Source organism: the organism of the source record quoted next, unplaced genomic scaffold, assembly GCF_019419815.1.
Source record: "Pyrus x bretschneideri cultivar Hongxiangsu unplaced genomic scaffold, Pyrus_bretschneideri_v1 Contig27, whole genome shotgun sequence".
Lineage (NCBI taxonomy): Eukaryota > Viridiplantae > Streptophyta > Magnoliopsida > Rosales > Rosaceae > Pyrus > Pyrus x bretschneideri.
The window spans coordinates 5886804-5904545 of NW_025999579.1; the positions used below are offsets into that span (position 1 = coordinate 5886804).

General features: G+C 38.5%; 1 protein-coding gene across 1 annotated transcript; it reads right to left on the bottom strand.

Moving 5' to 3' along the window:
- Positions 1-1082: 1082 nt before the first annotated feature.
- LOC103950013 (nucleotide pyrophosphatase/phosphodiesterase-like) lies at positions 1083-10824 on the bottom strand. Its single transcript, XM_048587587.1, has 12 exons — positions 10618-10824; positions 5415-5506; positions 4152-4215; positions 3929-4051; positions 3684-3776; positions 3440-3569; positions 3224-3305; positions 3006-3138; positions 2642-2847; positions 2429-2554; positions 2011-2320; positions 1083-1654 (listed from the first exon to the last, which is right to left on the bottom strand). Exons 1-12 carry the CDS (start codon positions 10822-10824, stop codon positions 1349-1351), a joined length of 1872 nt encoding a protein of 623 aa, XP_048443544.1. The 3' UTR covers positions 1083-1348.
- Between the last annotated feature and the right edge of the window lie 6918 nt (positions 10825-17742).

Consider the following 17742-nt stretch of genomic DNA (forward strand, 5'->3'; position numbering starts at 1 on the left):
TGGGTTCATTGGATCTTAGAATGATCACTCTCTTTTTGTCAAACGATCTCCATATCTTGTGTTTATATTGGTGTATATGGATGATATCTTGGTTACTGGACCATCGTCTAGTGAGTGTCACCAAGTTATCTCTCAGCTTAGCAGCATGTTTCCCATTAAAGATCTTGGACCACTTCATTATTTTCTTGGGATTGAAGTAAAGAGGTCATCCTCTGGCATTTTCATTAATCAGATCAAGTACATCTTGGATCTCTTATAAAAAGCAAACATGGATGGAGCAAAACCCTGCAATACACCTTTGAGTACTTATAAACTTGATCATACTTCTCCTTTACTTGAAGATGCCACTGAATATAGGTCCTTGGTTGGTGCTCTTCAGTATCTTACATGGACCAAACCTGATATCATCTTCAAGTTGTCAAGAGACTTCTTCAGTACTTAAAAGGATCTATTGAACTTGGTCTTTGGTTTTCAAAATCTTCATCTCCTCTTTATTTTCAAGCATTTTCAGATGCTGATTGGGCAGGTTGTTCCATTGATAGAAGGTCTACTGGAGGATTTTGTATTTTTTTGGGCAGTGCTATCATTAGTTAGAGTGTTAAAAAGCAACCAAATGTGGCTCGTTCTTCTATAGAAGCAGAGTATCGTTCTCTTGCCAATATAGTTGTTGAGATCACTTGGATATGCAAACTTCTTGTTGATATTGGATACAAATTGCCTTCTTCTCATCAACTTTAGTGTGACAATGTTTCAGCCATTTCACCTGCCAAAAATCCAATTTTTCATGCTCGGACCAAGCATGTTGAAATTGATTATCATTACATTCGGGAGAAAGTTTTGGCTAAATATGTCATTGTTCAATCCGTTTGCACTCAAGATCAAATTGCTGATATTTGTACTAAGGCACTGTTAAAACCAAGATTCTTGTTTCTTCGTTCTAAACTAGCACTTCGGATCCCTCAGTTTAGTTTAAGGGGGGATATTAAGGGTAAAAATGTAATTGTATCCTCTAGAGGTCTAACTTGAGGATAGTATTGTAGTTAGTTTTGACAGCTGTTATGATTAGTTAGCTTACTCACTAAGTTTTGTGCCTTGTATAAATACTCAAGTGTGTAATATTATTCTGATGATGAAATACAAGATATATTTCCTAATAGAAACTTCTTAAATATGAAAATAGGAATTATTCATTATTCAATGATAGAAAATACCCAGAAAGCGCACTGGCAATTGCTTCTTGCATTCACAACTTATTTAGCTTCACTATTAAATGGCTATTCTCTTTTCCAAGCTAAAAAATTGGCTTGATTAGAAAAGAAAATAGTGTAATTAATTAGATAAAACTTGATCATGAAGCCAAAGTGATTGGTTCACAGCCATCATGAACACATGCCAAAACATCTCTGTAATCCCTTGAGATTGTGAAGGAATCATAGACCTTGCCGTCACTGCTCTTCATGTACTCAAACAGAAGTGATGAGTGGTTAAATGCTGTGAGTTTCGTGTATCCAAAGTCGAGATCTTGGTAAACACTCCAAACTGTCTTCAGTGTGCTGAAAGCTGATAAGTGGCTGCCTCCTCCTCCAACAACTACATGGATTGTTCCGTTCACCGTCCCTGAATAGTGGGATGTTTCTGAGTTTACGCATTGATTCTGCAAAACACCGGCATCAGACGATGAAGAATCAAGATTAGTTAAGCAGAACTTGGCAAACTATAAAATCTTTCAATGTGACCATCACATCCACATTGTGTTATTCATTCACATATCCTAATAAACTTTGGCCAATAAATTTTGGGTGATGAGGGTGTTTGGAGGGACGGGGCGTTCTATCAGGGGCTAGGTTCCTTCTAATCCATTTAAGTAAGGGGAAGGTAGGTTGCTTTCTTAGCGTTTTGGTCCTAGTGTGTAGTTCTGATCGTCTAATACTCAATTGTCCGAAATATTGCTGTTAAAAGACATATAGGTTGCAGGAAATTCTCAGTAAAATGCTATTGTCTTTTGTTTACCTGATAAATGGGGCATATTCTTTCATAGTTATGGACATGGCCATAGAAAGCAATGTCCACCTTGTACTTTTGCCAGAGCTTTTGCATGTCATCTCTTCCCATAGGCTCTGCAAATGAACCCTCCATGCCATACCAAGAGTTGGAGGAATAACCGAGAACGCGATGACCGGCGAATATCAGCCAAGGCTGTTTGTTCCTGTCAGCTGCTGCAAGGCACTTTTCAATGAATTTGTACTGCTCAGAACCTTCCCTCCAGTCGTGCTCAGTGTCTGCTATGCAGAAGTGGAACATTCCATAGTCTGTTTGATACCTGTAAAGATTCAGGTACAAACAAAATAACATTTCTTACTTCCCGAAAATTTTTCTTGTGTAACAAGTCACAATATAGTAAGGCACATAATCATTTGATGTTATTTACCAGAACTTAGCTCTGTTCTCAGCAGGAACAAAAAACATGGTCTCAGCCGGCACACCACATTCACCACCTGAATCATTCGTGTCATAGAAGCCTCCGGTGTTTGGTGTATCACGTTCGTGATTGCCGCTGTTGGTGCAAATCATCATGTAAGTTTCAGAAATGTGAACTTATACAAACAAACACATCAGCAAGGATAGGACAAGCAATGCAAACCTTGCAACCATGTAGGGCACAGCTGATGCAATGGGCTCCACCTGAGATGTGAACTGGTCCCACTGTGAGATGTATCCATTGGCATAGGGCATATCTCCAATGTGGAAAACTATGTCAATGTTATCCAGGTCCTTGATCAGTGCATCTGTGGTAAGGAGTGCTCCGGGCTGGTAATCAGCATATTCATTTGAACCGTCACGCTCAGCCTGAAATTCGTGCAAGGAAATATGAAACTTTGTTTCGTATTATCTTTGCAGCTACATTTGCAGAACTTAACGTGACATGCAAAGTTTAGTCAAAAAAAATTTCATTGTCCATTCAACATCTCCACCAAGCTTGCTAGTTTTTGTTTTCTTTAATGTACCTTTCCCATGTCACCGAATATGACAACCTTCTGTATCGAGTCCTGTCCTGGATACGGGGATGACGTAAAATTGTACGTCCTGCTCCAGATATAGGAACCATTGTATAATCTATGACCAAGCTTGTAGGTGTACCTGTATAAAACAACCAATCAATATTAAAGCCTTCAGGACAGAACAAACATTTCTCATGAAATGTAATGATTTTCAAGCTGCATACTTTGAATTAGGCCACAAATCCTTCAGAAAACTTGTGTGGAAGAAACCAGGATCGCGCCAACCAACTGTTCTTGCCGGTTCATCTGCAAATTATTATTTCAAGAAGAACTTCATTGATCGCAACAATTGTTTTTCTTTTTCAATGTCTCACTCTTTCCACATATCCTTATATATAAATTTAGCCTTGTTGAAATTAGATTGATCATATGATTCGTACCACACATGCTTCCTCGAGGGAAAGTCAATGTCCCTGCTGGGGATCGACTTTGTGCTTCTCCCGCGAAACCCCACTCAACAAACGGTACAGCTTCGCTGATATCGTAACCGCTTGTCCAGGTAACTGTCATCTGCAAAAGAGTAAAACAATATTTTTAGGAACTCAGTTTCACTGGTACATCATACATAGCTTAAAAAAAAAAAAAAGGAGCAGTTTATCAGTATGACCCGGGACATAAACGTACTTCATCCCAGTGCTTCCCTAGAGCAAGACGAGGGTAAAGAGGCGCCTTCGGATTTGTGAAAACTATAGCATTAGAAATTGCCACTAATTTCGGCTGCATTACACAAAAAATCATATACTCAAAATTAATTAACAACACTTGAGCGCAAATATTAGTAGTTCAAACATCCGAAATGTTGTAACGATATAAAACATTTTTTGGTGCAACTAGAGTAGCTAAAAGAGAGGAGACAAGGATGGACTCACGCTTGACAACCCACCGGAGAACAATGCAAATGCGAAATCCGCCCGTTGATTGATCAATCGGAAATACAAAGTGTTTTTGCCTGTCTTGTTGTAGTTAGCATTGGAGTGGTTGGCATACTTGTACTGCAAGAAATGATAAAGCAACACGATTTGAGTTCAGTAGGAGAATAGCTCTCGAGCATTTGAAGTGCAAGAAGGCCAAGTAAAGTAACAACATCTTTACCTTGATAGGAGCTGTGCATAGATATGGCTCATAGTAATCTTCTGTGAATGGACAAGTTGATGCACTGCCATAAACATGATTTGACTTGTTTTATTAATTAATTAATATACAAGCTTTATCTAAAAATATGCAGTGGAAGAAAAAAAGATTATGTAGTAAAATAACAAAGAACAATTAAGAAATATGTGCACGACTACATGATTCGGAATTGGACAAGGATTGTCTGCCCTCCCACTTCCGATGTCCTCCTGTGCTTTCTGTTTTGTGTAATCACGGTTAAACCACGTCAACATTTTATATAATTTTTTTTATAGAGATAATAAGACAAAAATGAATAGTAATATAAAATGCTGATGTGGCTTAATCATGACCACACAAACAGGACGGCACTGGAAGTGGGAGGGCAGACAATCCTTGTCCCTCAGAATTTGCATGAGTATACGACGCTATGGAAAGTCATATAATATTATAATAATAAATTAAAAACTAATATTAATTTTCTAGATAAATAGTATGAGTTATTGGATTATACTATTTGTATTGATGTCATTTTGCAAGTTAACCAACCCATGAGTTGACACGACACGACATCAATATAAATGGATAAGCCAGACACAACCCGTTACTGCCCTTAATTGGATTTTCAAATGCTTATGTTGTAATGAAAGTTTGAAACACACCAGCAAACACAGTAAATGTAGAGCATATTATTAATTGTCAATAACAGTTTGATATGCGCGGGTAACTCTTTTTTTGTTTTTGTTTTTTTTTAACTTTAGATCCTATTACAATGCTACGTTTCATTCAAATGTACGAATTTGATGCAAAATTTTACCGTTGCAAAAAGATTCCTACATACAAGATCAAACCCTTGATCTCCTAGACTACTAAGTGATACGTACCATAAAAGAAGAATTGAATAATTTGCTACATATATGTATCAAATAAGTAAGAGAGGGAAGCTCTCATTTGTGCCTTGAATTAAACGTCCAAAAGATAAGATTCTTTGAAAGTGGAAGATCATTAAGAGGAGCACAAGCCGAAAGTGTAAGCGAACCCTAAACTGTAGACACAAATTTCACACACACAACAATGCCCAAGAATATATGTTGAATTGAATATTTTAATCTCAACCCTATAAAAATCTAAGGGCTTAAATTAAACCTCTGAAAGTTGACCTATCACACTAATATATACAGAAAAGAAAAAGAAAAAAAAATGAACCTGATTAATAATTATGAGAGTGGCAAAATTGCACATTACTTGAATTTTGCGGGAGAAAAGACTCCCAACCAGTCATCAGCAGAAGGATTAGGACTAACAACATTCACAGTTACCCATTCATAATCCTTCCCCTGCAAACAGAAAATGAACCAAAAACATCATTATATTCCAAACAAAACTATTCGTACCGCATTCATCAATGTCAAGAACAAATTGTTGGTATTTGACAGTTTACTAACTCAATACCAAAATATGTGGGTGATAAGTTTACAAACTCTATCACACCTCTTTCACTTTGCACTCTCAAATAAAATTGGACAAAGAAAGAAATAGAGAAAGGAGGGAAGCAACAAGCTTTGGCAAAACACTTGGACTTTGATATATGAAAAAGGTTTACAAACTATTGGAATAAGAAAGCTTACAAGCTTCTTCACAATTGGAAGTGGGATTTTGATGGGATGATATACAATGCTTGAGAACTTGGGTATTTATAGCAAACCAAATGATTAAACTAAGATTATTTATTACCACACAAAACACATTAAATGCACCTAATAATTTTTATTCAACCATACCTAACATTGCCTAACTTTCCATGCCTAACTTTGACATTGATTTTCAACAATAGCTAGTAGCACCCTTTTTTTTATTTGAATTTCCAACACACCTCCTCAAATCAAAACGCCTTCATTCCTAGCATTTCACGCAGTAGCCGGAATGTTTCAATTGGCAATGGCTTTGTGAAGATGTCTGCCACTTGTTCCTTGGTGTGACAGTAGACAAGTTCAATTGTCTTTTGCTTCACATGGTCCCTTAGAAAATGGAACCTGGTATCAATGTGCTTGCTCCTTCCATGTTGAACAGGATTCTTTGCAAGTTTGGTTGCAGACACGTTATCTACGTGAATCACAGTCGATTCCACTTGTGGATGACACACTGACTTCAACAGATTTCTTAACCAAATTGCCTCACACACGGTTGAGGCTACAGCAACATACTCGGCTTCACATGATGACAAAGCAACAATTGATTGCTTCTTTGAAGTCCATGAGAAAGCTGTTGATCCTAGAAAAAACACATAGCCAGTTGTGCTTTTCCTTTCATCTTGGTCACCTCCCCAATCACTATCTGAATAACCAAATAATTTTGCATCTTCACCAAAATTATAAAATAGACCATAGTTTAGAGTACCTCTTATGTACCTCAAAATTCTCTTGGCGACCAGCCAATGAGATTCCCTTGGTGTTTCCATGTATCGACTCACGAGTCCAACACCATAAACTATATCAGGTCTTGTGATTGTAAGGTACCTTAGGCTTCCAACGAGGCTTTTGTACACTGTTGAGTTTACAAACTCACCCTCTCCTCCTTTGGACAGCTTCAATCCAGTTGCGACTGGGGTATTGACAGTGTTGCACTTGTCCATATTGAACTTCTTCAATATGTCTCTCATGTACCTTTGTTGAGAGATGTAGATACCATCACTTTCTTGCTTCACTTCTATGCCAAGAAAGTATGACATTAATCCATTGTCAGTCATCTCGAATTCACTGAACATAGATTGCTTGAACTCATGGAACATTGCCTCATTGTTTCCTGTAAACAATAAATCATCTACATAGAGACAAATAATTAAGAACTCCCCTTTTTCACCATTCTTCATGTAAACTGAATGCTCGTATGGACATTTCTGAAATCCATTTTGGTGAAGGTAGTTGTCGATCCTTGAGTTCCAAGCTCGTGGTGTTTGCTTGAGGCCGTACAAAGCCTTCTTCAAACGATACACCTTATCTTCTTCTCCTTGTACTTGGAAGCCTTCCGGTTGTTCCACGTACACTTCTTCCTCAAGTACTCCATTAAGGAAGGCTGACTTGACATCTAGTTGATAAATTTTCCATTTATGATGTGCGGCAAGAGAGATTAGCAATCTTACCGTGTCAAGTCTCGCAACTGGAGCATAGACTTCATCATAGTCCACTCCATACTTCTGTTTGTAGCCCTTTGCTACAAGCCTTGATTTGTATCGATCCACACTCCCATCTGCAGTGCGTTTGATCTTGTAAACCCACTTGACACCAATAGCCTTCTGATTTGGTGGGAGCTTTGTCAGCTCCCAAGTGTCATTCTTCTCGATGGCATGGATCTCTTCTTCCATGGCTTTCTTCCAACAATCTTCTTCCACAGCTTCATTGAATGAGAAAGGCTCGTGGTCTGCATACAAGCAGAAAAGGTTGGTTTCTTCTTCTTCTTCTTGTCCATAAATCTCTGTGAGACTCCTTAACCTCACTAGAGTTGAGGAGCTGCTTTCCTCACTAGATGTAGGACCACTCCTTGCAATTCTGTGCACTGGAGTTGTTGTGATTGTTTGAGCAGGCTGTTGCTCAATCGGTGGTACAACTTCTGGTTCTTCAAAATCAGTGGAGACGATCTTCTCTTTACTGACTTCTTTGTTGTTCCACGTCCATGTCTCTTCCTCACTGAAGATGACATCTCTACTAACCACTAGTTTGCCAGTTAGTGGGTTGTAGAGCTTGTATGCCTTGGACTCTTCACTATAGCCCACAAACACACACTTCTCACCTCTATCATCAAGTTTCCTCCTCTTGGCTTCTGGAACTTGAGCATATGCAACACACCCAAAAATTCTTAGGTGTGTAACATTCGGCTTGTATCCACTCCAAGCCTCTTGTGGTGTCATCCTCTTGACACTCTTTGTTGGACATCGATTCAACAAATAAATCGAACAAGCTACAGCTTCTGCCCATAACTCTTTTGGCAAATTCTTCTCCTTAAGCATGGACCTTGTCATGTCAAGGATGGTTCGATTCTTTCTTTCGGCTATCCCATTTTGTTGTGGGGTATAGGCAGCAGTAAGTTGATGCCTAATTCCTTGCTCCTTGCAGTATGCTTGGAAAGCATTGGAGGTGTACTCTCCACCTCTATCTGATCTCACAGCCACAAGCTTGTGGTTACTTTCTGCCTCTGTGAGTGCCTTGAACTCCTTGAAAATTTTTAGGGCAGCTGACTTCTCCTTGAGAAAATAGACCTAAGTCTTTCTACTGAAATCATCAATGAAGGTAATAAAATACCTATTACCTCCATAAGACATGGGATCCAATGGACCACATATATCTGTGTGCACAACTGCAGTGGTGCCTTTGCTCTCCATGTATCACCAACAGGGAACGATAGTCGTGCTTGCTTGCTAAGCACACAACCTTCACATACTTGGTGTGTGGCTTCAATCTGAGGTAGACCACGAACCATTCCTCCACTTGACAGCAACTTTAGGCCATTGAAATTAAGATGGCCAAATCGAAGATGCCATTTCCATGACTCATCTTCCATTACACCGATGTTGCAGCTTCCAATCTTTGTGTTCAAATTCAACGGAAACATCCGGTTCTTTGACATTCGAACACGTGCAATAAGCTTTCTCCTTGCATTCCTGAGAGTGAGAAGCATGTTCTCCATATGTATAATGTACCCTTTATGGAGCAGTTGACCAATGCTCAGAATGTTGCTCTTCATACCTGGTATGTAGTAGGTATCGGAGATGTATTCTTCTCTTCCATCCTTCTGGATGATCTTGATCTTCCCTTTGCCTTCAACTGGCAACTTTGAGGAGTCACCAAGACTTACAGATCCATAGGCCCCTTCTTTGAGTTCGGCAAAAAACTCCTTCTTTCCACACATGTGATTGCTTGCACCAGAGTCCAAATACCAAACATCTTGTTGGCTACTGGAATCATGGTGTGCTAGTAAGACTGTAAGTTCTTCATCAGTATTTCCACTTGATTCTGCCATGTTGACATGCTCACCATTTTTATGTGAACATTCATTGGCATAATGTCCATATTGCTTACAGTTGTGACACTGGATATGCGCCTTTCCTCGAGTAGATCTTCACTCCTGAGACTGACCTTGATTTTGTGCATAGCCTCGACCTCTTCCTCGGGCTCGTCCTCGGCTACGGTTGGATGAGCTCCCACGACGTGAGTTCCACTGCCCACGACCTTTATTTGGTTTGTCAATATTCAACTTTGACTCCAAAGCTTGCTCTAGCGTTGTGGGGCTTGCATTCTTCTGAATGCGTTGCTCGTGAACTAGGAGGGATCCTAGTAGCTCTTCTGCGCTCATCACCTCCAAATCCTTGGATTCCTCAATGGCAGTCACCACATGCTCAAACTTAGATGTGAGTGACCGGAGTATCTTCTCCACAACTCGTACTTCATCGAGTCTCTCGCCATTTCTCCTCATCTGATTTACTATCACAATGAGCCTTGAGTGATAGTCGGAGATGCTCTCCCCTTCATTCATATGAGCAGTTTCAAAATCTGCTCGAAGTGATTGTAACCTCACTTTCTTGACTCGATCTACTCCTTTGTAGATTGTACTGAGTGTATCCCATACTTGCTTGCTCGTTGTTGCTTCTGCAACCTTCTCGAACGTTGAATCTTCCAAACCCTGGTATAGAAGATACAGCGCCTTTTGGTCCTTCTTTCGTAAGTCCTTGAGAGTGTTCCTTTGATCCGCAGTATATACGGCTTCTTGCTCGGCAGTGGGTACAACATACCCACTACTGACAACTTCCCATAGCTCCTGTGATCCAAACAATGCTTTGAATTAGATGCACCATCTTTCATAATTTTCTTTCTTCAATGTGGGAACTTGGAGTTGCACTAAGTTGGACGCCATAACTGCTGCACCTGCCAGAATGGTATTCTGGCTCTGATACCAATTGTTGGTATTTGACAGTTTACTAACTCAATACCAAAATATGTGGGTGATAAGTTTACAAACTCTATCACACCTCTTTCACTTTGCACTCTCAAATAAAATTGGACAAAGAAAGAAATAGAGAAAGGAGGGAAGCAACAAGCTTTGGCAAAACACTTGGACTTTGATATATGAAAAAGGTTTACAAACTATTGGAATAAGAAAGCTTACAAGCTTCTTCACAATTGGAAGTGGGATTTTGATGGGATGATATACAATGCTTGAGAACTTGGGTATTTATAGCAAACCAAATGATTAAACTAAGATTATTTATTACCACACAAAACACATTAAATGCACCTAATAATTTTTATTCAACCATACCTAACATTGCCTAACTTTCCATGCCTAACTTTGACATTGATTTTCAACAATAGCTAGTAGCACCCTTTTTTTTATTTGAATTTCCAACACAAATATGATACAAAATTGACGATACTCAAGAAGTAGTTGCTGACGTTACCGTGGTGCCAAGAACTACAGGGTACACATGAACAGAAGCCTTTTCGTGAATCGCATGGACGGTTTTGTGGATTAAAATCTTGGAAAGTGGTTGCACTCCATCACCTCCCTCCTTATTCCTGTAATGTTTATGACCTACTGAGAAATTGACTAAGAAAATCAACAAGAATGCAGCTTTCAGAGACAAGAAGCTAAAGAAGCTCTCCATATCTGTGTATGCTTGGGGCTCCATATCTGTGTATGCTTGGGTCTCATATGTCTTAACTCTTAGCTATATTTATACACAATTTCATAGCAGACCTAAAGCACTATTTTTTTTTTTTTTTTTTTTTGTCTTTGCCTTCATTTTCTATTTTCTGCTATTTATTTATTAATTTTTTTAAAATTAATTTTTGTTGGCTTTTCCTTTGGCCGGCTTCATTTAAGAATCGCATCAACGTTTTCTACATGGTTTTTTTTTAGCAAGAAAATGTTACTTTTATAAGATTAATCTGGATGCCTTTGCCCTTCGGCATGAGGGAACAAGGAAGAGACCACAAGGAAAATGAAAACTATTTGCATCAGGTGTCGACATGCTGCGAGAACGTTCTTGCAAATTTATAAATACTATTATACTACCACGTGAGAACGCAGAAAATTAGAACACTCTTGAAACGAGAAAAATCATGAAATGAGAAAGTCTCTTCTAGTGCAGAATGAGAAATTGTCAAATATTCTTACCTAATCAATTTATTTTTAGTTTTTCAGGTATTAGTTTACGAATTACATTTATGAGATTGAGAACCACATTTTAAAAAAAATTGTACGTGTTAGTAAATGCAAGGATAGCAAGGAATCGAAATGGTAACAATATCTTATGTTAGCAAATATTAGGGGTGCAACTTAGGTTGGGTTAATCCGTGTTGAAAATAATGAGTTCCTTGATTTAAGGAATGAGTTCCTTGATTTAAGGAATGTTTCATTCCTTGTTTTATTCCATGTTTTATTCCTTGTTTTAAGGGGAATGTTTTTTTTGTTTTTCTTAGTCTTCTTCCTCATATATACCCGAACCATTGTACATTGCATCAATAATATACACATCACAAATTAAAGCTATAATTTCTATATGGTATCAGAGCAGGTTCATTTGTAACCTGTCTCTGCCATTCTTGCTGCTGCGATTTTTTCTTTCTTTCAAGGTCTAAGTCATGACTGAAGAAAGTCCTGTCAACCATGATAAGGAAACCCGGCACAATCTCTCTCCAAACTCCTCAGACATTGAGGTTAACACCAATCAACGTTTATGTTCAGTTCTCTTGAACGAGTTCAATTATCTTCCTTGGTCTCGAGCTGTTTCACTAGCTCTCGGAGGCAAAGGGAAGTTAGGGTTTGTAAATGGAAGCGTGGAAGCTCCAGATCGTTCTTCCTCTACATACAATGCATGGCTCTGCAAAGATTAACTTGTCATGTCCTTGCTGCTCAACACCATGGAGAAACATGTTGCTGAAATTTTTAGCTACTCCAATTCCGCCCATGATCTTTGGAAAGCTTTGCAGGATATGTATGGAAATCAAAACAACTATGCACGGGTCTTCCAATTAAAGAAGGATATTGCCAGTGCTCAACAAGAAGGGAAAGCATTTGTTCAACACCTTGGGAGTCTCAAAGCCATGTGGAATGAGTTGGATGTATATCTCCCTCATACCATAGATCCTACCATTCTCCTAAAACAAGCTGAGGAAGACAAAATTTATCAGCTGTTAGGGAGTATGAGCTCTGAGTACGAGGACCTAAGGAGTCACATCTTGATGAGTCAAGACCTGCCTACCTTCAACAATGTTTGTGCAACTATCCAACGAGAAGAAGCAAGGAAGAAGGTTATGAATGTTGATCCCAATCCTAGATTAACGGAGACTCGGGCATATGCATCAAATTACAAGAACTCAGAAGCCAAGGTATACAAGGGAAGAAACACACATCTAAAATGCAAATATTGCAATGGTGTTGGTCATGAGGAAGACAAGTGTTGGGAACTTCATCCTGAACTCAAGCCTAAGTTCAACAAAGATGGAAGGATGATACCAAGGTCCTCACAACAATTTCAACCTCATTTCAAGGCAAAACTTGCTAATGCTCACGCTCCTACTATCTCACAAGGATCCATGGAGTTCACTGCCAATCCATTATCATTGATCAATGAATTTGCAGCTTACCTACAAAGTAAGGGGCACGGAGGAGGCACACATGGTCAAGGCAATGAAGAGGGTAGTCACACAGCTATGTTGGGACAATTTGCCGGATTTCTTGCTGGAAATGAGAAAGTTCCAAAGGGAGAAGCACCAGGTATACTCAAAGCCTTTACTACTGCCCTATTAACTAGTACTGAAATTGATTGTTGGATAATTGATTCAGGCGCCACAGATCATATGACAAACAAAGTTACAAATTTACATCATTTTAAAAAAATTTCAAGCCCCTCACATGTGTCTGTTGCAAATGGAAAAAATGTCTTAGTTTTGGGAAAAGGAGAAATAAACTTACTCTCTCAAAAAACACCTTCCACTGCTCTCTATGTACCAACCTTTCCCTTCCAACTTTTGTCAATTGGAAAGATCACCAACACCCTAAACTGCCGTGCTATTTTCTCACCAAATAAAGTGATGTTTCAGGATGTTCTCACCATGAAGATGATTGGTGAAGGGGTCTTCATAAATGGACTTTACTACCTGTGCAAGAATGCATGTTTCACTCAGGCTCTTCAAGCTCAATCAAAGTCCATAGATGAAAACCAACTTTGGCATAGGAGATTAGCTCACCCCTCTGAACTTGTCTTGTCGAAACTGTTTCCAATTTTTTGTAACCCTTATCCTACTTGTGATACTTGTCAATTTTCTAAGTTTACTAGGCTACCTTTTGGTAATTCAATGTCTAGGACAAGTAAACCTTTTGAAATGGTACACACCGATGTATGGGGACCTGCAACTGAATCAATGGAAGGTTTTAAATATTTTGTTCTATTTGTTGATGATTTCTCTCGAACAAGTTTTCTATATCTTATGAAATCAAAAAGTGAAGTCCCTACCATTTTCAAAGACTTTCACATGCATGTTAAAACACAATTTCAATCAAACATTAAGGTTGTAAGGTCAGATAATGGCACTGAATTTCTATCCAACAACATGCTTCAATACATAAGTTCTCAGGGTATCATACATCAAACCAGCTGTGTGGGGACTCCCCAACAAAATGGAGTAGCCGAGAGGAAAAATAGAGATCTCTTGGAAAAAACTCGTGCTCTCATGATTCACATGCACGTTCCAAAGAAATTTTGGTCGTTTGCCATCCTTACTGCCATCTATCTCATCAATCGACTTCCAAGTCGTGTGCTAGGGTTTAAATCTCCATATGAAGTTCTTAAGGGGAGGAAAATAGATTTGACACATCTCAAGGTGTTTGGTTGTGTGTGTTTTGTTCACATCCAAACCTTGAACCGTGACAAACTAGATGCCAGGGCAACCAAGTGTGTGTTTATGGGATACTCGACCACTCAAAAGGGATACAAGTGCTTCAATCCAGTCACTAAGAAGTGCACAATTTCAAGAGATGTGAAGTTCGAAGAAGACTATCCCTATTTTACAAGTCAGGGGGAGGATTTAGTTGACATGTTCCCACTCCCTCAAAACTTTAATTATCCGATGTTGGAAAATAGATCAGTCATTGTAAGTCCAAATTGTGAAGAAGTTCAAACTGACCAAATTACTGCTAGTGAGAGTGAAGACGAGCTCTACTCTGATCATTCTCCACCCTCTACAGAGTCTCAGGTGATTAAAAGAAATCCTCCTCGAATCAGAAAACCTCCAGTTAGGTTGCAGGACTATGTTACATATGCCTCACGACATCCAATCAATGAATGTATCAGCTTTAGTAAGTTCTCAACATCTCATGCTACATTTCTCAGTGAAATTGATAAGCACTATGAACCAAGAAGCTTTCAAGAAGCATTTCTTCTCCCACAATGGAACCAAGCCATGAAAGAAGAGCTTTGTGCACTGGAAGAGAATTGCACCTGGACCCTAGTTCAACTACCACCAGGAAAGAAGGCTGTTGGAAGTCGTTGGATTTACAAGACTAAATTCAAAGCTGATGGATCTATCGAGAGACACAAGGCTAGACTTGTTGCTCGAGGTTTCACCCAAACCTTTGGTGTAGATTATAAGGAAACATTTGCACCGGTGGCCAAGATGAACTCAGTCAGGGTTTTACTGTCAGTTGCAATCAATTGTGGGTGGTCACTCTACCAAATGGACGTGAAGAATGATTTCCTTCACGGCGAGCTGCAGGAAGAAGTGTATATGCAACCTCCTCCAGGCTATGATGGTATTAAAGGCAACATGGTTTGTAAATTGCATAAGGCAATATACGGATTGAAACAATCACCAAGAGCTTGGTATGCCAAGCTCAGTTCTGTTCTGGAAAGGGCTGGATTCATGCGAAGTAATGTTGATTCTTCGCTATTTGTAAGAACTGGCACCAAGGGGAAGTTGGTGGTCCTCATCTATGTTGATGATCTTATCATCACTGGAGATAATACCGTAGAGATTGAGGCACTAAAACTCTCACTACATCAAGTTTTCGCTATCAAAGATTTGAGAAGGTTAAAGTATTTTTTGGGGATCGAAATGGCAACATCTTCAAAATGACTGTTTCTACATCAACGGAAATATGTATTGGACCTCCTTCAAGAAGCAAAAATGCTTGACTGCAAGCCTGCTATCACTCCCGTTGATTGTAAATTGAAGCTCAGCATAGATGGAGAAGCCATGCATGATGTAAGCTACTATCAACGATTAGTAGGCAAGCTCATATACCTCACTATCACTCGTCCAGATATCACATATGCAGTGAGCTTGGCTAGTCAGTTCATGCACTCTCCCACTGTTGATCACCTTAACCTTGTTAAGAGAATCCTTCGTTATCTTAAGGGTTCAATTGGGCAAGGAATTACAATGCATAACAATCAGTCCACTGTCATTAGTGGCTACACAGATGCAGACTGGGCAGGTAATGCAATTGATAGGAAATCAATCACAGGCTATTGTACATTTGTTGGTGGAAACCTTGTCACATGGAAGAGTAAGAAGCAACAGGTAATTGCTCGTTCCAGCGCAGAGGCTGAGTATCGAGCCATGGCAGCCACTGCTTGTGAACTCATTTGGCTTAAAGGGCTTCTTTCAGACTTAGGGTTTCCTAGTTCTACTTCTATGACGCTTATGTGTGATAATCAGGCAGCCATGCACATTGCTGCCAATCCTGTGTTCCATGAAAGAACCAAACATATTGAAGTGGATTGTCATTTCATCAGAGCTCAAGTTCAAACGCAAATCATCCGGACCATGTTCACACGAAGCCATGATCAACTAGCAGATCTTTTTACAAAGGCACTAGCATCATCTCAGTTTCATCGGTTATTGGGCAAGCTTGGCTCAGTGAACCTCCTCGATCCAGCTTGAGGGGGAGTGTTGAAAATAATGAGTTCCTTGATTTAAGGAATGAGTTCCTTGATTTAAGGAATGTTTCATTCCTTGTTTTATTCCATGTTTTATTCCTTGTTTTATTCCTTGTTTTAAGGGGAATGTTTTTTTTGTTTTTCTTAGTCTTCTTCCTCATATATACCCGAACCATTGTACATTGCATCAATAATATACACATCACAAATTAAAGCTATAATTTCTATAATCCGAATCTGTTTATACTCAATTCAGTTTTAAACATGATCGAGCGGGTTAAAATGAAGTACAAACTTGCTCAAACTCAACCCGGCCTCAACCGATCATTTATTAGGTTGGGTTGGGTTGATTCCTTGCCTGCCCATGTCAACGCAAACCGAACCTGATTTCTAGCCCAAATTCTCTCATGCACATATTACTTATTCCGCTTCATATTATATAGGCAAAGTATAATTGGTTTTTATTTGTACAATGAAAGATAATGTTGCTTTTTTGTTTCTTTTGGTTGAAAGTGAAACTTTGGTATTCTCTTGTAATTTTATTCCAACTTTGCATGGTTGAAACATTAAAGTCCACACTATGTAGTTTAGTTTTGTGTGGATGATGATTTGTAAAATTGAATTATAACTAATATATATCTATGTTTAAGTAAAAATTTGAGAAAATCTTGCAGAATAAAGTGTTACAAGATTGAACTCGATAAATTTGAGCAAACCCGAACCCAAACCAAGTAAGCTCGAACCCAAGAACCGGAACTCGAATAAACCCGCATGAACCCGAACTTATCCCAAATCGAGATTGTGAATGTTGGGTTATGGTTGAGTTGACCGTCTAACCCGGCCATCCTGCCCAAGTTGCACCCATATCATACATAAGATAGGTTATGAAGCGAAATAAGTTTAGGAAAATGATTTTCACACACCTATTTTAGTTTTTTACACACATCTCTTTTTATTTAAGACTATCAGATTGAATAAATAAGACGAAATCACAACTAGGATTAAAGAGAAATTTATAAAAGAAAAAAAATATATATGAAAATCCCTCACCCTAGTTTTAGTATCAATTCCAACTCATTTCATGTCAATGAACATGAGAATAGTGCCCTAAATAGTGACAATTTTTTATTTTTTATTTTTTATAAGTGATACGATCGAGTACAACTAATCTAAACTAGATAAAAAGTAAAGAAGACAGTTTGTATCCGGAAAGTAGTGGGTGCAATCGACAATTTACAACAACAACAATAATAATAATAATGATAATATTAGGGAAATTAAAATTTTAAATTAAATTTGCAGATGAAAATTATGGATCACCAAAAAGAAATAAGTATGTTAATCAACATCCATGTCATTTGATTTACAAAATTTAATTTAGAAATTTGATCTTCTTAATATTAACCTAATAATAATAATAATAATAATAATAATAATAATAATAACAACGACGAGAACGACGACGATAATAATAATAATAATATTTTTTATTTGCATTGATTCCCAAAGATTGATCTCCAAATCTCTACAATGATTTTCAATTCTAGGGAAGGGACGATTGATAATTCAAAGACACATTATCCTCCATCTTTTTTATTATTTTTTGTAAAGCATACAAACAAAAGAAGCTACGATTAATAC

What these genes read in the sequence shown, in the direction of transcription:
- LOC103950013 (XM_048587587.1), bottom strand. Translation starts at nt 10,824, where the DNA reads ATGGAGAGCTTCTTTAGCTTCTTGTCTCTGAAAGCTGCATTCTTGTTG. An exon ending in TATGCACAGCTCCTATCAAG is followed by an intron (nt 4,052 to 4,151) that starts GTAAAGATGTTG and finishes CATTTCTTGCAG; the next exon opens with TACAAGTATGCCAACCACTC. An exon ending in CCCTCGAGGAAGCATGTGTG is followed by an intron (nt 3,306 to 3,439) that starts GTACGAATCATA and finishes AATAATTTGCAG; the next exon opens with ATGAACCGGCAAGAACAGTT.